Source organism: Anopheles maculipalpis, chromosome 2RL (genome assembly GCF_943734695.1).
Source record: "Anopheles maculipalpis chromosome 2RL, idAnoMacuDA_375_x, whole genome shotgun sequence".
NCBI classification, from domain to species: domain Eukaryota; kingdom Metazoa; phylum Arthropoda; class Insecta; order Diptera; family Culicidae; genus Anopheles; species Anopheles maculipalpis.
The window spans coordinates 25,709,902-25,733,749 of record NC_064871.1 but is presented as its reverse complement, the minus strand read 5'-3'; the positions used below and the strand labels follow the sequence as shown (position 1 = coordinate 25,733,749).

At 41.1% G+C, this 23,848-nt stretch overlaps 4 protein-coding genes across 4 annotated transcripts in view; 3 read left to right on the top strand and 1 right to left on the bottom strand.

Annotated features, from left to right (window-relative positions):
* The window catches only part of LOC126556635 (tyrosine-protein phosphatase 10D), a 240,056-nt gene extending 231,076 nt beyond the window's left edge, over window positions 1-8,980 (top strand). The window contains exon 13 of the mRNA XM_050212018.1: window positions 8,970-8,980. The gene's annotated coding sequence lies outside the window, so the exon portion shown is untranslated. The remainder of the gene's footprint in view (window positions 1-8,969) is intronic.
* The window catches only part of LOC126558111 (protein pellino), a 35,821-nt gene extending 14,205 nt beyond the window's left edge, over window positions 1-21,616 (top strand). Inside the window, exons 2-8 of the mRNA XM_050214064.1 lie at window positions 3,310-3,399; window positions 9,978-10,209; window positions 18,213-18,404; window positions 20,611-20,898; window positions 20,978-21,131; window positions 21,214-21,391; window positions 21,478-21,616. Of these exons, the coding sequence (XP_050070021.1) occupies window positions 3,310-3,399; window positions 9,978-10,209; window positions 18,213-18,404; window positions 20,611-20,898; window positions 20,978-21,131; window positions 21,214-21,391; window positions 21,478-21,604 (1,261 nt within the window). The 3' untranslated portion in view covers window positions 21,605-21,616. The remainder of the gene's footprint in view (window positions 1-3,309; window positions 3,400-9,977; window positions 10,210-18,212; window positions 18,405-20,610; window positions 20,899-20,977; window positions 21,132-21,213; window positions 21,392-21,477) is intronic.
* Window positions 1-23,848, bottom strand: part of LOC126565732 (uncharacterized) — a 578,093-nt gene that overhangs the window by 42,171 nt on the left and 512,074 nt on the right. The window lies entirely within an intron of this gene.
* LOC126557323 (transcription factor IIIB 90 kDa subunit) overlaps window positions 1-23,848 on the top strand; it is a 525,788-nt gene that overhangs the window by 37,882 nt on the left and 464,058 nt on the right. The gene's annotated exons all lie outside the window — the stretch shown is intronic.

Genomic DNA, 23,848 nt, shown 5'->3' with positions numbered 1-23,848 from the left:
CACACACACACAGGTTTCACCACACGTAGTAGTAACTTCTCCTGCATGCTTGAAGGAGGGCGTCCAGTGGGAGGGAAAATCACAGCGGTGCGTGGGAACACACTCTGTGACTGTTGGAAGTATTTATTGCGTTCGTGACTGGTAATTACCGCTGTGCCTAGTAGAAGAGTTTGTATTAAATTAGTGGCACGATTGTCTGAATCGATGGATGTGTATATGTGTGAGTGTTTTAGATAGAATGGTATTGTAAAAGGTATTCTTGATCGGCGCGTATAACATTATCGTAATCGATTAAACCTTCATCAAGAACAGTGCTTTCCATCGCTTGAATATTTGACGTCGGTTGTAGCGGTGGACACGCGCGCCATGTTTGTACATTTTCGTAAGTTTCAACCTGGGCCGGGGCCAGGGCTGATCGAATTTTCCCATTGAATGGGTTTGTCAGGGGATATGTGCTGTGGCGCCGCAGTGTGACGTACCCCGTTCGTCATCATCATCATCAGAAAAAGAGCGAAAAGGCAACACACACCTCGGTCGACCGGATTCTAATGCATGTACGTCGTTTGCTGCTATTTCGCTTCAATAATTAACAGCTGATATAAGTGTTGGCTGTTGAATTGTCGTTTTGAAGGAGCTTCCTGGTTCAAACCGTGTTGCCCTTCCGTTTCATTGCCTTCCAGTCTGTTTGCACGCGGTACTGTTTGTTGCAGTTATCAATAGTAAATAAGTCTGCGTACACGGAATCAATCTTGTGTCAAGTTGGGTCTCTTTACATGAATGTACCGTTGATATGCGGAAGCTATGAAACGATGAAACGGTGGAAAAAGTAGCTAATTTCCTGTAACCCAAACCAAATGTTCTTCCCATACAGACCCCCCATCCTGTGGTTTGGTAGAAAGTCCTAACGGGCGGAAATCAATAAAAATGTTCCAAATTTTACCACATTCTCGCGGCTGTGTGTGATGGATGGATGGAATATTAAAAAAAAAACACACACACACAAAGCTGCTGCCCAAATGGTCGAATCGGAATGGCGATGTCGCTTCCCTGCATTTAGCTATCTATCAGCGTATGTTTATATCTTTTTTTTTGTTAGCTTAGGGATTTTATGGTTCTCCTCTCTCCCTCGACACCCTTTATTACCAGCAAATGGCGCCATTTGGAGCTGTGAAAATGCGGCTCTGCGGTAACGAAAATACTTTTACGTTTCTCGAACCTACCGGGGCGAGGAGTGTTCTGTTGCTTCTGCTTGGTTTTAAATTTCTACCCAAAAAGATGGCCTAAAATGATTTCTTTCCTTGCGTTGCTGGTTTGAAAGAAGTTTTCTAAAAGAAAATTGTCGCCCAAAACACTCTACTGGTGCTTCTTGTTCCCATTCTGCGTTCTTTCTGTGCGTCATCGTCAATAACCATAGGTAGGTGTCAGTGAACTTTCACATCAATCTTTGTGCGCGGGGCTAGGGTTCGAGCGCACGTGTGTTGATCGTGGACTGATAGATGTAACGCGGGGGAGGGAGGGGGGGGGGCGGCATAGAGTTTATGCCCTGGAGGGATGGACCCATGGACAGGAGGTTCAAAGTCGAGTAGCGATCGGCAAGATGGTCCACTCGTGTATGGAATATTGTTTGGTGGTAGATTAAAGTGGTGGAAAATTATCGACTTATTTCAGACTTTTCTGGGATCAGAGGTATTTGTATCTTTTAGAGGATCTTAGTGAAAAAAAAACCGGTGTTCTATATATAATTCCCAGTTGTAGAATTTTCATGAAACGAATTAGGAACAAATACGGATATTCCAACCAATCTTCTTTGTCCCATGGAGAGATCTATGTGCACTTTCATAAAGTCAAGGGCCGCCATTTGTCTATAGCTGGAACAATTTACCGTTCTAAGTCGTTACGGTCATTTCTCAGGCATCTTCACGTGCTCCACAGCATTCAGTAGTCAGCATTGGGGAAGCATGACAGGAAATCTTATGTACCCTTTGGCCCGTGACTGTGCGTGACAGCTGTCTCATCGATGGATCACGCACAACACCTCCACGCTCTCGCCGAGGTTTGAAATGTTTTCTTTTTCTGCAATCCCATAAATAGATTCCCTCAAGAAGATTCAACCTTTCCCCAAGCGGCAGAGGCTATAGCGGGCCGCTGCTGGTGGCATTTGACTGTTACTTGAGAGCAGCGAGAGTTAGAGACCTCAAGCGGAGTAGATTTATCGCTTTAGCTTACCGTCCTCATATCGTAACGATGATGATTATGATGATAATTTTGGTGATGGTGTTGGTGGTGGTATAGAATATATTACGCCGTTCAATACAACATCTGGAGAGCGAACGAGTCAGTGAATTTTCTGCTTACTTGTGTTACTTTCATGAAGAAAAATGTTTTACACCGTACTGTCGTATAAGTATTTCGTTGAGTTCAGAAAGAAACTTACTCTTTTCGAATCTTTATTCTGTAATTTAGACAATGTATTATAATTACTATTATGGTTCTGTACTTCCACTTGTTTCGTTCGCTATGATTGCCATTTGTCGTGAAAATAGAAGCCACCATAGAAAGCCGCAAAGCTTGCAATAATTAATTACTCCATAGGGAACACATCGAACTGCGCATGCAGTTGATTTGATGTGGTTTTGTCGTTCCTTTTATTTTCAACAATCTACACCATGCCATGGGTCGTCTTCGTCTTGCCCTCCGCATTTGGCGCTGGGAGTGAGTGGTGGTGTAGCAAGATTTATTGTTTATGCTTTCAAAACGAGAGCTTACTTTCCTTTTTTTTTCGTCGATTTTCCTCGGCGCACTGTCTTTTGAAGGCCAGGCCATTTTCCAGAATGGCAGAGAGCGTGCCACCTTCCTAGTGGCAGCCGTGGCCGGGACACGGTGATTATGCTGTTTTTGCACCAAAGCGGCCCTTCGTGATGTTTTGTTTCGTGGCCAGGCTAGAAATCGCCATAACTAAGCCACCATTGCGCCAGCAGTGCTTACTGGCAGACTGAGTTGCGTGAGAAACCATTTTGTTGTCGGGTTAGTTGGTTGTATTTTGCGAAAGAAAAAATTTAAATCCGTCTCGGCGTGCGCTTATGTATAAGGGAAGGGGGGGGGGGGGGGAGGGGGGTCGTGCTATTAATGGCGACCTTATTACTTCGCTTCGGATTTCGCGAAATCAGTTTTTGAGTGATCTTAAACAATGTAATACAATTATTGTGTGCAATTCGATTCTACTTCGATGCAAATAAGCTATAAGCACATTTTGATCGTCAGTCTAATATTAATCGTGTTTTCACCCCCTTTTCTTCTTTTACTTTCCAGAACTGACGGCACAGAGTCTCCGATAATTACGGAGAGTGATGCAGATACGGATAAACCGCGGATGAGATATGGCGAACTCGTGATACTAGGGTAAGTTTACGTGCCAAAAAATGTGGAGCTTAGCGGTTTTGTCCCTTTCTAACATTTAAATTTTTCATTTTGCCAACAAAATCCACCCCCGGAGCACGGATTACCGTGTTCCGGTTTCAAAGTCCCCATCTCCCTTTTATTTGGTTTAGCTTTATGTCGATTCATGTTCAGCTTTAGTTATGATGCATGTTGTCCGATACAACATTGCTATCTTGCTTGTTTTGCGAGTTGCGAGTCTGCCTCCTGCGTTAGCGTGGAAAAGGAGCGAAAAAATGTGCGTGCTCTACTGACCGTGATAAAAATGATAGCTATTTTGCTATGAAAAGCAACGCACAAAACGTCAGATGGTAAAGGCGAGTTACCCATCCAGTGGCGGTGATTTTCTTGGCAGTTCCCGGCAAATAATATGGGTCGTCGTGCTTTGGGCATCACGAAGAATCGCTTTTCTATCGTGCATCGGCGTTCAACGCAGCACTGACGGACGGCCTGTCGAAGCGAAAGTGGAAGCATTATAGTTTCTCTATTTGATTACGCCATACCTTTGAGCCGTCTCGAACGAAACGCGACCGGCGCGCGTTCCAAAATGGTGGAGTAAAGGTTGAGCGAGCGAGCGTTTGTTCTGTTTGGTTAAATGTTAAAGCTTCAAAGTTCATCAGCGTTTTGCCGGCCGGTTAGTCTGAGTCTGTCTGGTGTGTGTGTGTGCCGGCTGGTGTCCGGTGGAGTGGTACTCGAGGTAAAATCGTGCCTAGAGAAAGGGAACGTGTTCAGCTTTGGGGGCACAATCATTTGCTACTTCAGCCGCTGTCTGGAAGAGCAGTTGAGAGTAAGAAATGTCTTGCTATGAAATGGTTTGACTCGATCGCTATCGAAATGGACTACATTTGAAAAAGCTTTCTATGCTTTCACGAGGGCTTATAATTTTATATCACAAAATTGGTTGATTATTTCCAAACGCTGTGTTACATGGAATAATAGATCTTCCATGATTATTGATTTGAAGTATTTTTTATTTATAAATTAAATTGTAAAAAACACGATTGTTACTTTAGCCGTAAATTTAGGCATGTTTAAATTATATCCTGTTCAACCTGCCTCGTGTGTTCCCATCACACTAATGATCAACCTTACCGAAAGCCAACACAAAACACACAGGAATGACCGAAACACTGTTGTTTCCCTGTTTGGCTTGTGATGTCTGTCTTTTCCGAAAGCATCCATTAAAGTTCTTTCGTGCTGTTGCTGTTTCTTCGCGCTGTCAGTCTTCCGTACAAGACGGATGTATACGGGACGTGTTGTGTACCAGGATTGAGAAACGGAATGAATCGTTGTCTTTCATTGATAGAGCTTAGCTGACGAACAAACCTGGCGAAGGATAGGTCTGGAACATGTGTGTTTCTGTGCATGGGCGTAGGTTGTTTTCCCTGCGGTCATTTCGTTGAAGTTGGACTCGAAATAATCTTCCGTAAATGTTTTAATTCATCTTCGAGCATCGGAAGTGCTATAGCTTGATTTTGTTTTGGTTACAGCGCGAATGCTGCCCCTTTATGTCGGTTCCTCTCCGATGGTGTTTCTGTCTCAAGCGCGCTAGGGCATTAATTTAAGCGTGGATGCTTTTTTTCTGTTACAATGTTGCCGATGTTTTACTTGCAGATTAAAAAAAAAAACAGTCTTTAAGAACCGACAAAAACCCATGCTCACTAAATGAGACAATTCAGAACGAGTGAGTGATCTTTACCATGCCATAAGATCTGTTGTACGGGCGTAAACAATTCATGGTCTGTAGATTTCAGTCTCGGAAGGAACTGAAAGCCTCTTTCGCTCGAATGTATCTGTCCACATGGAGGAGCACGGGCACGGCTTGACAATTAAAGTGCCCAATTCCAACCGTTGGAAGATTGGTTTGAATTTAACATTAAAATCAACCTGATTTGATATTGTGCTACTTGTTATTTATTTTATTTATTTACATTTGATTATTACGGTCCAGTGCCGTATTGTCAACACCGTTGTGTTGAGTAGATTTTCACATATTGATAAGGCATTTCCTCCTTATTCTTTGCCTTATCCCGGGCATACTCGGTTGTTGTGTTACATGTATCGTTGTAAAAATAGGTACAGATTTTACAAGAATATATGTATCTAGCCCTGGAACAAGATCCCGAGCGAAATATCTTACTGGATATTGAATTTAATGTCTCGTATAATCTCAGAAGCCTTTGTCCAGATCTGTCAAACATGTCGTTTGCGTGCCGAATCTGACTCGTAAGGCCTCTCAATGTGATCCTCAAAAGCAAGATTGCGAGAACTTAAATGATTCTTACAGGATTGATAACTGCTTACACGCATCCGCCCCGCAAGCCTTTATGAGTTTGACATCACTGCCTTAGACCATTCTTGGCTTGCTCGTCTGGAAGATCAAGCAACAGCAGAGCATATTCACTAGGCACCTTAAGGTGGATGATTTTACATCGCTTTCATTAATACCGGCGAAAAGAAGGAAACCTTTGATTTTTGTACCTACCTAGCTTGCACTCCCTTAAGCTCCATTTTTTCCCGGTCCATGATGAAGAGGATTTTTTTCTTCTCAAAATCCGGCAAAGCCTTCTCCAGACACATGGTCTTTTTTTGGGTGCGATCTGCCACAAGACGGATGCTAAGTTATGGCGTTTGTTAGAGCCTCTGAAGACATACCATATGTGTTGGACGGATTTAGAGTGCGTGTGTATGTATCTTGTGGCCGTGTGGGGCTACACTATACCCCCAGTGGTAAAAAAAAAAACTGGATAGACTCGTGCTGTGGAGAACACATAAAAATAAATTAAAGACGTTGTGTGTTGTGATCGCGCGCGCGCGCGCGAGAGAGAGAACTCGTTTACAGATTTTGGTGGAAGATAAGTTGCTTATACTAAATTTAATTTAGTCTGTCTGTGGGGTGGCGACGTTTGTAGTTTCTGAGAAATGGGGTAGGTCCAGTGTTTGCCATTAAAGGTTCTTAAAATGTGTTATCGCTTATTGAAAATCTGCTCTCTGACGAAGGTTACAATTGGGTTCTCTTCTTCTTCTCCTTGGTTAAATGTGTGTAAATTCTACGTGTTTTTTTTAGCAATGTTATTATAAAATTCAGTTTTAATTATTTTACATCGTTTTTGATAGCCAACGTTTCGTTTTCGATCCAACGAAAATTCAAGTTCCCTGAAATGTAAACTTTTCGGAAACATTCATAAACGGATACAAAGAGCAAACGATAATAATAACACAACAGTATTTAGCTGCGTGAAGCTGATTTGTTTTGGATTTTGTGTAACGATTTGCGGTTGATGAAGAATGACTGGACAGACGGTCCGGAATCAATAGAATTAAACATGCCTCGACTTGAAATCGGTAGGAACGAACCACGAGAAAAGGGTAAAATATATAAATCTTGAAAAAGCGGTCACCACACAAACACGCAAGCATACGAATTGATGAAGGATCGATCTTTCTCCAGCCATCATTCCAATGGATGAATGTGTTTCGGTAGAAAGAAAAATAAGGTTGAACTTCCTCACTGGTTACAGCAGCAGCAGCTTCTATCGGCCCGCATCGGATGAATTCTGATGAAGAAAGTTCGAAGAACGAACGGACACCATACAAAATATCATTAAATGCGTTGGTTTGGCCCATAGATACACACGCACATACCGGAATGGTTGTATATAAATCTCCAGAGCGATAGTTCGTTGTAACTATCGCTCTGGACATTGTTCGGTGAGGAGGAAGGCCAGAAAAGGAAGCCCAAACGGTGCTAATGGAAGAGGTTTTGTCAAGCCCATCTTTTTGAGCCACAGATGAGCTGCTGGGACCAATTTATGTTTCATTAATCTGTGCGTTCCTTCAAGGTGACAGCCCATGGAAGAGGATGAAATTGATCCCTCGCCCGGGGCACTGGGATCTTTCCTTTCTTTCCCTAGAAAGGAAGCGACTCAACTGCTGGGGGTGGTGGCTTTTTGTAAACGTTTCAATGCCGCGCTTGTATAAGCAGGGTTGGAGATTTTGAACGTAGTGAAAGGAGATGGCACAGATCGACCAGTCACATGTCACGTCGTGCAAGGATGTGATAGATGATGTTTATGACCTCCTATCGCAACACCCTGCATGATATTGGGAGGATCGATGAGGGCAGCTACCTGGATCAATATTTCGCTTTGCACTGTGGTTCCTCACAAAGTTTTGTTGGATTCAAGCATTCGCCGCCGCCTGCCAATTCTGATTATTACAATTTCGCTGCTCATGTTTCGGTTGTAAGTTTGAACACAGAATCTTCTCTGATACTCGGTGATTGGTTGATACGAGGTAGAAACGCAAAATATTGACCATTAATGCTGATCGTGTTTAATGGATTCAAATTAATTTTCCATTTTCCTTTGGATCATTGCACACGGCCCGGGCAATGAAAAATGCAATTCAGATCAAGAACTATTCCTTTCGCCTTCGAATTTCGAGAACATGCTTGGCGTAACATAAATTTTCTACTCTAGTTAGTTCTGTTGTGCGTCCTTCGCTTCAATGGCCGCACACAAATCAATTTCGTATAATTTAGCATTGCATTTGTTCATCAAAATTGGCGAGTGGTAAATACGAGTCGATTTGTTTCAGAGAAAATCAATGTTTTTAGCTTGAAATTGTTGGGATTGTAAAAATAATTTCATCCCACACATAACTCACCAGGTAATTTGCCTTAAAGAAGGTATTAAACCCAGCACAATCGCACAGAAGAGAAAACTTCTGCCAACTGCCAACAACTCCAGCTCTACACGACGGTGGTGGTGGTCAGGTGCTAAAAAAGGTTGATTCCTTTCGGTTTCTGGGGCATTCAGTGAAGGTTAAACCGGCAGTCATTTGCCGCGTGGCCGGGTTAACAGTTTCTTTGTCCATCCGTGTCCCTCGGTTTGGCGAGAGTTGTAAAAAGCCAACGGAGGAGGAGGAATGAAAAATAATAATCCAAACGGTCCCTCCAATCGTATACCCATTCGGTCGATAGTACGAAGTCGCGCTTGCCTGGCGGCTGGCTGCCTGTCTGTTCGTTTGGTCGACGTCTACCGTCCGCGTTGGTTGGATGTCTTCGTCAGGTGATGGCTGGCGAATCGATCGCCGCCGAAGCAAAGGAGTCCATGGTTGGGTTTTATTTTATGCGTTTTTTTTTTGTTGGTGGAAGCCTTGACCGTTTGACGATTGTGTATTCGTTCTGCACGGCGCTCGTGTTGTATTTTGTGCTGTTCCATTTGAACACCACCGTTCCGTGAACCATCATCGATGCCGGCAGAAATTTCGAAGGCAAAAATACAGCGGAAGTAGTCAGCGGTTTTTATGTGCTCCGCTTTAGCAACTCATGTCTTTGATGGGTTAAATTTTCGCGTTTCGTATGCACAGTTGTGTGTGTGTGTGTCTGTGTTTTTAAGGAGCTACATTTCAGTACACACGTTTTCTTGTTGCTGTAATTCGCTCCATCGTTGGTCAAGTGTAACGGCGGCTGGCCATTTCTAAGTCAAGGTTTCGAAGGGAAGATTTTCCTTCCGATTGAGTCTACATTTGGCGTGCGGACCTTTTGCTAACGTGTTTTTGAGTGTACACTGCAGATTTTGTAATGTTGAACCGGCATGATGATTGTAACGAATTAATTATCATTATCAATGGCGGCAGTTTTAATGTTTTTGCGTTGCAACTTCAATGGCAGCGGATCGTTAAATCCATCACACTGTGGGTCATAGCTGGTCACGGTCAGTGACAATTTAGAATGGTGTTTTGGAGTAGCAAAAATATGGAAGCTAAGATTGATTAAATTCTTTCAATCATTGCTTAAAACTGCGCATAATCAACGTGTTGATGGACGAGAGATTACGGAGCGAATCCATAACTGGGAAGGGAAAATTAATTGTTCATCACCTCACACCACCACCACCAACTTGCCAACCGACTGCGGTAGACGCATGATGCTTTGTAATTTGATAGCATTTTCAAGTCCAGCATTTGCGGGTCGCGAATGCCTCGTTTCTTTGGCCCTAAACGATTGAAATGAGCACAGCAAAAGGAAATACAAAAAGGTAGATTAATGGAAGACAGGGACGTTATCTGCGGTTCATTGGACAATTTCTTTAGCTTGACGCTGCTGGTGCGAATGTATGGCGGATGGCAAAATGTTCCTTTCCTTTGGCTAAATGATCCTCGCTAATGAAGTCGTGAACCCTCATCATCGTCGTCGTCGTCGTCGCTACGCATTGGTGTTGCAAGCATTAACCTGGATTCGACTTTGTTGGCAATTTGGAGTAAAATGATACACTTTGCAAGATTCGGTTTTTTTTTCAATTCTGAGATTTTCCCTCTCCCAAGGCCCTTTTTTGTCTTTGGTTTTGTCCGGCTTTCAGCTGCTTTTTGTTATGTTTGAAGGTTTCCTCTCTTTTTTTTTTGTATTTCATTTGCGAAAATTGAGTGCCTGTCAATGGCATTCGGAAGTGTGTATGTAGGTTATGATTTACCGTACGAGATGGATGTGACATCCTTTTGATTGTTTTACTAACATATTATTCCTCTTATGTTTTTAGATATAATGGATTTCTACCACAGGGCGATCGTGGCCGACGCCGGTCAAAGTTTGTTCTGTACAAACGAACCGAATCGAATGGCGTCAAACGTTCCAAGCACTACATCGTCCAGTCGCCCCAGTCCTCGCAGGCCATCTTGGACGCAAAACAGCACTCCATATCGTACACGCTCTCCCGCAATCAGGCCGTCATCGTAGAGTACAAAGAGGACCCAGATACGGACATGTTCCAGGTAAGTGTGCACCACATGCACGACGAACTGTGTAAATTTTAACATGGAAAAAGAGTACGAATAGTTTATGGGATTAGAATTTTATGTGATATGCGTCATTGGGGTTCTTCTGAGTAAAGGCAAAGACGGACATTTCTTTTTACCCCTAAACAAGGCTTCCAATTATTCTCTATCTATGTTGGGTATAAATAAATTTGCCCAAAAACAGTAGGGAAGTTCGAGGTAATAATTCTTCCATTCCTGCCTCAAAGCATCACAAACAAAAGGGAAGATTTTAAGTAAAATGAAAGTATGTCACCATTTCCCGGTAAATCATAGTCTCTGCGCGCAAACAACGACAAAATCTTTTCCGGCCCGAAAACCAACGTCGTACATTGGGTTGGGTTCTTTTTCGTAACGTTGTCCCAATGCATCCGGTTACGGTGCCAAGGGTTTGGCCAGTGTGTCATCACACTGGACCGGAAACACTTTCTTTTTGTATCTCTAGTTTGGTGGGGTAGCAGATGAGTAAGTGCGGTGGTATAGAGCCATAGAAGGTAGCGTTTGCTTTAGAGAACAACGTTTAAAAAACAACACGTTGTTTTTTTGTGATGTTTAAATTTATGACTAAAAGTGTTAGTACGGATTTACAAAAAAAAGGGCCAATGCATGATCTATTTCCTTTATCACGTATTAGGAAGAGTGTAGTGTTGCACCAATTGCTTCATGCTTTAATCAGTGTTAAGCAAATAGCGGTTGCGTCTGTGTGTTAGGAGAAATGCTCGCGAGACAATGGAGACGCGTACAAATGCATTTTTCATTATCTTGTTTGCGCGGCTTTGTTGACCTTCGGGGACGGATTTGTCTATCGCGCGTAATGCTTTTCAAACAACGTGCGTCGTACTTTATTTGTGCTTCCTTATTGGACTGAATTGAAGCAGCTGGTAGTAGTATTACGGCCGCCGCAAGGTAAGTGATGATTGTATATTCACATTTCTTTGTTCAAAAATGATGATCAATTACTAGTGAATGAGAATTCGATTAAAGTTCAGAACTGATGTGTAAAGGGATTATTTGTAGCAGAGGAATTGAAGCTAAGCATTTATTTTAATTCTTCTTCGTGGCTTAACGACCTTTTGGGTCACGCGGGCCATCGAATGGCTTACTAGACTTGCTGATACCACTCAGTTGAAGAGTCAGCCCTCACTATGGAGGAATTGAGTGAGATTTAAATCCCGGCCCTTCCGTGTGAAGATCGGCGTCGTTGTCGCCTACACCATCGGGCCGCCTCCGATGGTGTTTTATTTCCTTTAATTACATCAGTCCATTCGGCTAAAGAGTAATAAAGGACCTCAAGTTGTATGGGATTCATCTCATGCAAGCTTGTATGAAAAATCACGGTAGATTGTGACTATTATGCGTAGGACATAAACATATTATTTAAATAAATCATTATTAAAATGAGGAAAGTTATTTGAACTTCTTGTTAAGTGCCGTAAAAGCTAGCTTATAGCTGTATAAGACTAATTTATGAAAACATTTCACTAACTTATTTCATCATTTAAACGACAAATTTCATACTGTAATTGAAATAATTCTATAGTGAGTCATATTTTTTTTAATTTAAATGGCTCAATATACGGAAAAAATTGATATTTAAACATGATTTGAGTAGAAAGTTGGTTGAATTACTAAAAATTTATTAAAAACAGTTAAATTAAGATTTTTTTTAGATTTTATAAACCAATAGTTTTAATATTTTCAATATGTCCTACCCAGCCATGTTCACAAACGACTGTGGAGCTTGCATGTGAGTTTGCTGCGAGCAACTTGAGGGCCTATATTACTCTTTAGCTGTCTATTCTTTCACGAAACCAACTGCAATATTGAGGCGGGTGTGCGGTATCCGCTGTATTTGTTAATTTTCCAAGAGAAATGTTTTTTTTTCCAATGTGTTCTGCCCTGTTTTGGTGATATTTTGGCCAGATCTCATGCTCCCATTATAATCAGCAGTAACAAAGGTGTAGACTAGTTGTGAATTTTAAACAAACAATCAATTTAAAATGTCTCTCTTATAGTGAGCAGAGTATTGACTATCTAGCTACTGATATTATCATGCGCAGGAAACCAGAAATAGCAGACCAGGACTACTCGATCCCTTGTAGCGCCAAAGGAAAGAAAAGGAGTCTTAAAACTGAAATAAAGGAGTTTTTTCTTCCTTGTCACTGCATGGCAAACGAAACGACGAGACTTCTCATGTGCATAACTCGATAAAGAAGAGGATACAAAAAGCTGACCCATGAGCATCAAGCAAAACGATGTGTAGAATGCATGGGTTGTAGTGTGCTCTGTCATAGCGGTAACTGTCACATAATGGGCACTAATGTTGTTGTCGGCGGCAGCACCGGTTGTTGTCGTTGTCCGCCCGCACGTGAGCCACCGTATTGAAGCACAGGAAAATGCAACTTGGATAAAAAAAACCATGAAGCCCACCGAGGAAACCAAGACCGGTTCTGCCAATGATGCATCAACTATCAACTTGTTCCCCGCTTACCTGCCGCTTCTTGCGCTTGCCGTCATGCCTTCGTGTTTGTGATGAAATAAAGAAGAGGACAAGTTGATCCCTAGCCGTGTTTCCTTTCCCCTTTGCTAATCGCCGTTTCCGCCGTAAGTGCTTTTTCACTAGTGTACATCGATGCGGCACTTGTTACACTGTGCTTTCGCTATTCTAACTAAGGGTGTAATGGCCAACTCTACAGTGTGTTGGATAAATGTTTTCCAAAGAAGATTAAAACGTTTTCAATTAAATTTCTTTTTCAAGTACATGAATAAAATTGCGTAACCATCGACCCGATCTGAACAATTCTTTGCTTCAGGAAAATGTGTTGAATTCAAGGGCTAAAAAAACCCTTAATTGAACCACCACTGTACTTTTGCGGCACTTTTTTCTGGTCGACTGTTCACTTTCCAACACGTGGTTGCACGTGTTGTGCCTATCCCACCTTTAGGTGTGTGACTTATTGTTGTTTTGTATGAAAAGGTAAAAATAGTTCGCATCAAAAAGTCAGCGAACTTAGCGGGAGTATGAGCTGTATCCCGACGCCACCGCAGCAGCAGCAGCAGCATACCGCGGAGGTGCATTGAAACGAGTTACTTGGTTCCACTTTCCGCGTTCGCCAGTTTGAGAAATAGCGCGCCCGTTCTCTCACCCTTTTTGTCCAAGGTGTGTAGCATTAAACGCATCGGTCAGGCCCCCGGAGAACGGGGCGGCGTCATTCGGCCTAACTGTTCATTGCCGGTGTTCTTTTTGCTGGTGCTGCTTGTCCTATGCCGCCCTAGTATCGTTTGGCACGGTTCTCGCCTTGCTTGACGCAGTGGGGGTAGGTCTTCGGTGTAAAACGACAACAACGCCACGTACTAACCTTTACAACGGGCGCGTATCTGCTGTCGCCCTGAGACACTATGTCAGTTGTACGAAGAGAAGAACGAAATAATGGGAATGAGAAAACATCGCCGTTAAGGCTACAGAGGATCAACAATTGCATATTTATTTGTAGTGAAATAATTGATTTTAAAGCAAGCCTATTTGCCACGATAAATGGGGGTGGTGGTGTCGGGTAGTTTATTTATAATTTGCTCCAGAATATTTTTGTGGTTGAGCTATATTGCCAACACAAAGAAGTTTATTCTTATTATGCTGCTATGCTCCTGCTTCCCATTCGCGATTCTTCGTGCGCCTAATGATGGACATAAGCGGTTTGTTCTTGTTTGCTTGTGTAAGCGCAATGCTGTGATCATCGGTCAATAACCAACGGCACACTAGTTCGACACATTGCTTGCTCTGTCTGTGGACGGCTTTTGCTGGTTTAGCAGCCATCGAGGAAAGTTATTATGAGTACGAGTTCTATAAGAAGCACTTGCAGTGTGCAAATGCCATCACACATAACACACTCCGGTGCACAATATATGTGGGATTCTCGAATGAGTATTTATAAAATGGTGCGTAGGTCGTGTGGGAGATGACAGTTAATGCCTATCCCAACTATAAAGGGTTGCGAACCTTTTAGGCGCTTTTTATTCAATATTCAATAATCGGATTATTGTCCACCTTTTTATGAATTTCCAAGCAGGTAACTTTTTTTCTGATATTAACGAGGTTTGTTACAGTGTGGAAATTTGATTTTGTTTCCTGTTTTAATTCATAATGGAAACCTAAGAAGAATAATAATTGAAGCCAATCGTTCTGACTGGCTATGGATTAAAATGTGAATAACGTGTTTTTCCAGTAAAATTACTTCAGATGCGTAAAAAATTGCATCACTGCCTAGCGAGAGTTAAAAAAAAAGAATCATTTTCAACTATTGAAGGGCTTCCGTGTAGCAGCAGTTATGCAATCGGCACACTTCAAAGGAGCATTTTACGGGATGCTTTACCACTGACACCTGGACATAAGCAAGCGTTCGTTACAGGGTTTCTGAGTAGAACTAGACTAGTGCTAGGCATTTCTAGCACCATCGCCCTATCTCGACAGTGATCAAGTTGAACCGTACAAACGCTAGGTTGAAGTGGACAAACGTCATGTAGAACTGGACAGTCATCTTTGAAATGGTTGGTGAAACGTTTCGGAAACGCATGACAAACTTGAAAATAAAAAAAAACTGCTGAAATACAAAGTTTTTCTAATTTCCAATTCTAAATAATTCCCAAACGTACGTATACTTTCACACCGAATATAATTACAATCAGAATGCATGGTTTTATTTAAAAATGTGAGGTAGACATAAAATATTTGCAAAGTATATTAATGTTATTATTGAATGCATGTTATGCATGTAAATGACAAAAAAGGTGTATTCAACGGTTACTGTTCAAATATTTGCCAAAGCGTTCCCGAAATGCTTCCAACTGTTTCACCAACCATTTCAAAGATGACTGTCCAGTTCTACTTGACGTTTGTCCACTTCAACCTAGCGTTTGTCCAGTTCAACTTGACCTCTGTCGAGGAAGGGCGATGGTTGTCCAGTTCAACCTACCCGCTGTCCAGTTTATCTTAGTTGTTGTCTAGAAATGCCTCGCACTTGTCAAGTTCTACTCAGAAACCCTGTAATTTTCGCCTTGTTCAGCGTCTTAGGCTACACAGCGCAATAGTACGGACGATGTACACGGGTAGAATCAAATGTTTCAAAGGTGTAACGCGTTTGTTTGGCGAAGATAAAATAAAAAATAAATAAAATGAAATCATCAACGACGTTGGTTTCTTGTCAATGTTTCATTTGTGGTAGTTTTTTTTTATTGCTGGGTAACATTTACCTGCTCGTCGAATGTTTCTTTTGTTGTCACTGATAGTGCTTTCAAGCAATAAAAAATCAACCTTTTTTATCTATGTTTCATGCGCGAAATGTCGCATGGAACTATAAAGATGCCGTTGCTAGACGTTATGGGGACAATTATTAATGTGTGTCGGATGAGTTTTTTGTTTATCCTTGCGTAAAATAATATTTTAAGCTACGTTTTAAAAGCTTTTTAGGGGACAAAGTATTTAGTTTTAATTTTTAATTTGCTTTGGAATGATATCGAAAAATTAAAATGATTCTATATCATTTGAATACAATGGCATTACTTGGTTCACATTGTAGGTTAAAAAAAAGAGTCTCAGAAGCGAACGATTCCTTAAAAAAATAACCAAATTACAATCTTGCAATTATTATTGTACCCCAGCGCGAAAACAAAAAGGTTTCGATTTTTCCCTTTTGATAGTGTTTACTTGTTTCTTCTGATTTTCTGAACGGATTTCACCAGGGTTGTGAAGTTTGTTTTTTTTTTTTTATTTCATTGCAATTGATGGAGAAGCTGATTGTTTGATTTTATGCATGTAACTTCGATGGTTATCGGTGGTTGCTCACTTCAGCCGTTGTTTATAACATTATCATAAGATGCATTGCAACATTCAACTGCTTTGTTAGGCACCGACGCAGAATGCATGGCAAATTTAATTACTTGAATAAATAGACCGACTGAGTAGCATTATTATGCGAGTTAATGTATAGTGGAACAAGAGCTTAATATTAATTAAGCTATCAATGCCCAATAAAACTGTTTTGTTAATGTAATTTAAGTCTTATTGCTAATATGCTTTTTGATAATAATATCAGCAGAAAATAATGAAACATTTATTGGAATATTTTTAAACAGTAAACAAACATTAAATGTGCGCAGTATTGGCAATCCCGTTAAAAAGGGAAACATTTTTTTTTCGTTTATTTATACGTATTTTGAGCCTCTGAGACTACATTCGCCTATCTACTGTATAAGACGAGGGAAACATTCAAATACTGAATATTGATCTCCATGATTGTTACGCTGAACAATGATATGTGTTTTATTACTTGTCGTTCCCGTGGATGACTATGATATGCTGACACAGATTACTATGAAAGCCACCAGAGGCGCCATGATAAGCATTCTTAGTGTTTTTTTGTGTGTGCCCTAGAGCATGCTTGTCCTTCGTTTTGCTCCTATCGATTGCAGGCAGTCTAAAAGTCAGATGCTTTTTAACACGTTGCCCGGTTGAATGCTCGTCCTTGAGACACAAGCAGAACAAATACGCTCTAGTCGGATGAACACCATGTTGTGCGCTGCCATCATCCCCCCGATGGTCACTGGAGCGCGTTGCACTTTCTTTGTGTCATTTTGTAAACATTGAAAACTTGCGATGCTCTGCAAAGGTAGTAATGTATTCCGTCGTACCATTTTTAGTGTGGTACGTTGCTGCTCAGCAACGAAAGGTCCAGAGTTAGCTGGATAAGCAAAAGATTACATATAAAATCGATTGCAAATCATGTTCAAATCCAGTCAAATCGACTACGGATGAAGTTGGACCTTTACTAGCAGTTCTTTTTCTTTTTGTGTTATTATTGGCAAATTATTATTATTATTGGCCAATAACTGATCAGTAGCTCTTACTTCGTCGGAACTTATTACTGTCAAGATACCGTATCCTCAGTTACTTCATGGTGTAAAACGGTGAAGGTTTCGTGTTGCATATAAACTTCCAAATAACACAGATGGAGGAAACCGATTTTGCACAATTCTTAAAGTTTTTACTGTAAAGTTCAACAATAGCAAAGTGTGAGGGAGATATCGATATTTGTAACGTGAAGCTCATAGGTTTTTTTCCCCCTATTTTTCAATGCACAAATCAACACAAACTCGCAGGGCTCGGTTGCCAAGAAATTGCGGCGACGAAGGCCAAAGCCTGTCGCAAAACACCTCTTAAGCTCGGGGAAAAACGGTCGGTTTCTTGCTGAAATGGTGGCGCTTCGAGTGGGTGCGTGTGTGTGTGCTGAGTGTGACCGAGCGTGGGATTAGGAAATCGTTCACTTTTTTCTTGTACGTCTTGTACCACAATCACACGTGCCTCGAATGAAGTTAAAGAGATGGGTTTTCGTTTAGTTTTTCATATTTTTTTCTTTTCCCATGTGCTTATGGTGGTTATGGATTTGTAGGAATTAAGATAATTTTAATTGTGTTCAATCTTTGTTTGCTGGTTGGCTGAACTTATCGAATCGTTACGTCGTTTTTGTTTGGTTGGGTGGTCAAAAAGTAGGTGGAATGTTTTCCTAATTTGTTCCTTCACTTTTCACGATTGCTTATTACATAGCATGTAGTGTTATCAATATTGTGACCAGATTATCGTGGTCAAGTTTTAAAGACCTTATGTCATAGATTAACGATCACATGGGATACTTTCATATCTCAGGTGGGACAAGAAGATATCATTCGGTGTTATGATAATTTTATCGAATGACAAGACGGCAACGTGCCGTCAAACTTAATAATAATAAAAAAAAAAAATTTTCACGAGGACAATTCGGTTTGTCGAGCAATGCAACTCAAATAAATAATAAATAATTTTATCGATATTGTTTTATGTATGTTGATTGCTTATTGATGGAAAAGCTTTTTGTATCATCGATTTATGCAATATTCGCTTGATTTATATATATTTTTTATTTCTCTTACAGGTGGGACGATCATCCGAATCGCCGATCGATTTCGTTGTGATGGACACACTCCCAGGAGACAAGAAAGATGCAAAAATTGTGCAGAGCACGATTTCCAGATTTGCCTGCAGAATTTTGGTGGACCGGGCAGATGGTAACAAGGCGCGGATATATGCTGCAGGGTTCGATTCTAGCAGAAACATTTTTCTTGGGGTACGTTTGTGTTTTACATATGGTATTATATTTAATAGGTTTAAGAAATGGAGATCGCTATGGCGCGTTAAATGGGTTTCATTATTAGTGAAGATGGAGTAATACGGTCCACTTGCAGTAAGGAAACGTATTGCACAAGCCAGGAGAGTCGATCACACATCAACGAAGGAGAAAACGGATGTGAATATGACATCCACCAGCTAGACAACACTTCCCATGTTGCACAGGTCCGGCGTCGCATGACCAAAACCTTTACCAAACCTCGCTGGTGAAAGGGGCAGTACATCAAACAAGTTCGATGGCAAGCAGGAAAGAGTCAAACAGGTTTGACAAATGCTGAGCTGCTGCACAATCATCAGCCGCACAATCCAGCTGTCTGCCAGCCGGCATATCGTGGTTGACGCATTTCGCCATGACCATGGTTCTTTGAACTTCTTACGGTTGATTATGATATGCCGCACGATCGTGGAACTTTCGATGATGGTGTGGTGCACTTATGTTTGAGTGGAATCTGTTGGTATTTCGTCGACAACGGCGTAGATACCGTTGGTAATGATAATGAAAACACAACCGGCTTATACTAGCCCGACCCCTCGGTCCGGTAACTCCTCGTCGCAATAGTAGCTGAATAGTTGTGCTGCCATGTGAAGCATGTCGTATGCGCATGGTCTTTCATGGAGTTGTGTGTGAGGTGATTGAAAGAGGCAGGGAGAGAGTGGTTGTACGTCGTAACGCGGACAACTGGTAGCTTTTCTACCGCTTAGATAACTGGCTTGTGTGCTGTGTGGGATACGTGTGTTACGTCTTCGTAAATTTAATGTAGATATCTTATAGGACCCATAATTTGCACGCAGTTACTAGCCAATTTGGAAAATTATTATTAATGAAAAAGCTAAAATTTACCATTTTTTTATGTGTTGCGTATCAACTATTCATGCACTGAAAAAGATTGTACTTGCAGATACAGCTTCTACGAATTGCATTGTCTATTAGATTCGGAATGCGAAACTGTCACTGATGCTTAAGATTAGAAGTTGTAATGTATCACTTACGGGTGTGTCAGGAAGAAATAAGACGAATGTTATCAGTGTACTGTGTGTAGACATTTTTCAGGTGAATGAAACGATATGTAAATAAAGATAACGTTTGGCTTACTTCGAGAACAGTGTTTGAGATAGAAAATTCCGTAAATGGCACGGGATGAAACTATAATTTGTCAAGATTTACATTAATCTTTCGGAGTCTTTTACAAATATTACCAACCATGCTTTGCACCTCATATATAACCGAATGGGGCCCCCCGGTGATAAAGACAAGACCGAAGAGTTTTCCTATAGTGAGGAATGAATATTCAACTACGTAGTATCACCAAGTTTAGTAAAACCAAGAAAAGAACATAACAGAATACCAGGTCAATATTGAAGTATTTTATTAAGAAACCCACATAAGCTAACATTGATTTTCTTCTTTTGGATTCCAAAAATTCTTTGCTCTTAGTACAGACAACATTAGGCATTGAAGTGAAAGTTGTTACTGCCTTACCAAGACGCAGACATGAGTTTGTAACTATTCGCTTGAATTTCATGTACCATTGGGTAGCTTCCTTGTTGCTCTAACTATGTGGCAATAATAAACAAATCTTCAAACTCGCCGACTACGGCACATGGCGAAATATTTTGGTTTCTTCTCCAGATATCTTTCCATTGTGTCGTACAACGTAGTATGGAGTTGCGTTCTGGTTTTTCTTTATCATGGTTGTGGTTGGGGGGAGATGTTGTGTCAGTTGCCATGTGTTTTATTTGTTGTGTGGTATGTGGTACCTGTAGGATTATTGGTGCCTTCTACCATTCTGCTTTAGTTCACGCCTTCGAAGCGCGTCCGTGCTTCTTCGACGGAACCGATGCGGATGTGCGCGCACCCTCTTCGATCACGTACTACGCGGCCGTTCACGTCGTGCTAGGTGGGATAGTTTGATTCGTTAAAAATGGAAAGGAACTCTTGAGCGTCGCAAAGCGGCATCGGGCAAGAATTTGAGTTTCGATGCTGCGCAATAAAATTGCAAATTACTTTCGTGCTTGTTTTTATTTTTCTGCTCAGTTTTTGCGTTGTGTACAAGACATGTTTGTAATATATTTTCAATAAAAACTAGGTTTAAGGTTTCTGGAAAGTTTATTTAATCGTTGTTTTTTTTCGTGTTTTTTTTAAGGAGAAAGCTACCAAATGGCAGGATAATGTAGAAATCGATGGCCTCACTACAAACGGCGTACTGATAATGCATCCAAAGGGAGATTTTTGCGGCGGAAACGCAGACTGCGGACAGTGGCGGGAAACGTCAGTTGGGGGCGATGTCTTCAGCTTGCGAGAATGCCGATCGGCACAACAGAAAGGGCAGCAGATCTATGACGAGTCGAATGTGCTGCAGGATGGCACACTGATCGATCTCTGCGGTGCGACGCTTCTGTGGCGTTCGGCCGAAGGTTTGCGGCATTCACCGGTATGAACCCCTAATGAAAACTAACCCCGAATCTTGGAAGAAAACTTAACTAATATCATCTTACGCTCTACCGTTACAGACAAAGAAGGACCTGGAAAAGTTAGTAGATGAAATCAATGCTGGCCGGCCTCAGTGTCCGGTGGGCTTAAACACGTTAGTTATTCCTAGAAAAGTGTCATTGGGTGATCACGTCAATCAGCCTTACGTATATCTCAACTGTGGCCATGTTCAGGGTGAGTACGAAAATGTTGTATAAGCGCAATGCGATGCCTGCATGTATTTTATACTAAATGTTCTTTGCTTTTTCGTTGATAGGTCAGCATGGTTGGGGACAGGACAAAAACACAAATGCGCGACGGTGTCCAATGTGTCTGGAGGTTGGCCCGGTGGTGACGCTGTGCATGGGAGTAGAGCCCGCATTTTATGTAGATTCTGGTCCACCAACGTATGCATTCAACCCGTGCGGCCATATGGCAACGGAGAAAACAGTCAAGTAATTATCAATTGTTTGATAAACTTTAAAAGCACCACAATATGTGTATATATTAATCTGGTACAATCTTTCACATCCTATTTTAGATATTGGGCAAATGTCGATATACCTCACGGTACCAATGGTTTTCAGTCGGTTTGCCCGTTCTGTGCGACGCCGCTTGTAGGATCTCCCGGTTACATAAAGCTGATTTTCCAGGATAATTTAGACTAATTTCGCCATCATCTCATCCACCACCCGGTCTAAAGCATGATCATCGTCGTCCGCACCATCATCATTCATAAACGTTGTCGTCGTCGCGTCAACAAGCTGCGCTTTTGGCGCGCTCGGCTGTTTATTTTTTTCCGAGCCCCCTCCCGCTGAAAAGGCAAGCTAAAACGCTAGAATATCATGGCCGAAACGCTTGAAGGTAAATTCACGATAAAGCGCCACCTACTGTAAGGTAGCGGAAGTGTTCGTAATGATTTTAACCGTTAGCGCCACCTGTTGGTGTATAGATAGTTTTATTTGTGAACAATTTTGAATAAGGAGCTTTGAATCGAAATTCACACTAGCGGCATTTATTTTGTATTTAGTTTCAGTTGTTTGTTTTACCCCCTTCTTTTATGCTTAGTGCAGTAAATCCATTTGATTTGTATTCTAGTTTATTGACGTGTGGTCATGTATTTTATTTTTGAACTGAATGTTGCATAAAACTCAAAAAGTGGTGTAATAGGACAGAACGCGTCAGGGCTCTGGCTGGCGGAGGAAAATGAACAATCAGTAATGCAAACCAAACATAATTATTATACGCTAACGGATTGATGCGTCCAGTGCTGGTTGCACATTTTCTTGAAAGTGAATCGCACGAAAGATGAAGCCCGGAGCCTTTGAATTCTATACATGGCACTCGATTTGTTATGGTTACCTTGAGCACACAGTGAAGGAAAGTGTTCTGTTTTGGTGCGTTCCATATCGTCTGAAACTAGCACACATTATAGCTGAACGTGGTTTAAATGTTTCCCAAGTAAAGCTTGAGTTATTTCGATTCGATTTTGTTGATGCTGTAATATCCACACCGGATGAATTTAAATCGAAATTAAACGCGTATGGTTACTATGACGCATCGTGTTTGCTGTGTATCATATTGTCTTAGAATAAATTGAATTCTCTCTCTCTCCCTCCCCTCCTCTAATGATTTCCTTTCCAAATATTTTTGGATCACAAATGAACTTTGTAAGTGTAAACCAGCGAAACATGTGGACGCTGCATGTAAACGCATCTACACAATTTGAATGCACTTACTTTCAATGCATAAAAACAGTTCGCGGTCACATGATTCTGGTACATTTGAAAATTGAAAGGAACGCCTAAAACCATTGATCCTGTGGAGGTAACGTCTTCATCATTTCGTATGTTTAGTTTAGTGTTAAGGTTTAGGGTTAGTTTTGCGAAAATGCTTTTGCATACGCTGGAATTATTAAAAAAATCTATTACAACCACACATCTGTACTGACTATACTTTGTGAGTAAGATTTTTCTTTGTTCGATTGCGGTCTGTTTCAACAGTTGAGCAAATATCGTTTTTTCAGTTTTGTCTCAAATTGTTGCATTAGAAAAAAAAAGCGAAAACTAATTGTAGGTTGATTTGTGATTTCGACTATTACACTTACACTTGCTCTCAATTTTCAAATCAAATTACTAGTGAATTGAATTGGTTGTGTTGAGATGAATAATGATAAATGAGCCATGTTTTTAGTGCGAACGTAAATGAAATGAATGAAAATGAAATAATACCCAAAAGGCGAGGTAAAAAAAAGGAAGCAAAATCAATCGAAACCGATAAACATGAAGTGTATCGTATTACAGGAATGCGAAAAGTGTTTAAGATTAGGAGGATTAGTGAATTCCGTTCGTTGGCAGTTCTGCAAAACGCGGTAAGATTGCTTCTACTTCTCTCGATGGGACGCACTACAAAATCAAGCAAAACAAAATGAAGTTACACACAAATACACACAAAGATATGAACAAAAACACACCCCCCACACAGCAATGCGATAAAAGATGAGAAACAGGGGGAAAATCGTTCGTTTACGAAGAAACGTGTACATAAAGTATCGATAAGACAACTGCATAAAATAATTAGATAATGTAAGCATGTGTGATGTGCGCGTCGTGAAAAATAATCATATTGTGTTTTTATTTCCTCCGAACCGAAAATTCTATTTTTTCTATTAAAATTCTTCCACTGTTTTATTTTCGTTTTTTTTTTGTGCTTTTAATTAAGTGTCGCAATGGCGCGTTCGTTAATATTGTTTCACATTAATATCTTGCTTCCAGTGAACCGGTGTGCGAAGGTTACAAACATTTTAATTGCTTTTTCAATCCGTTGTTGGCGTTGTTGTCGCCGTGATGATGACACTCACAAGCGCGAAAAAACAGTTGTCATCGTGTCAAGAAGCTGTCAGGAAAAACATC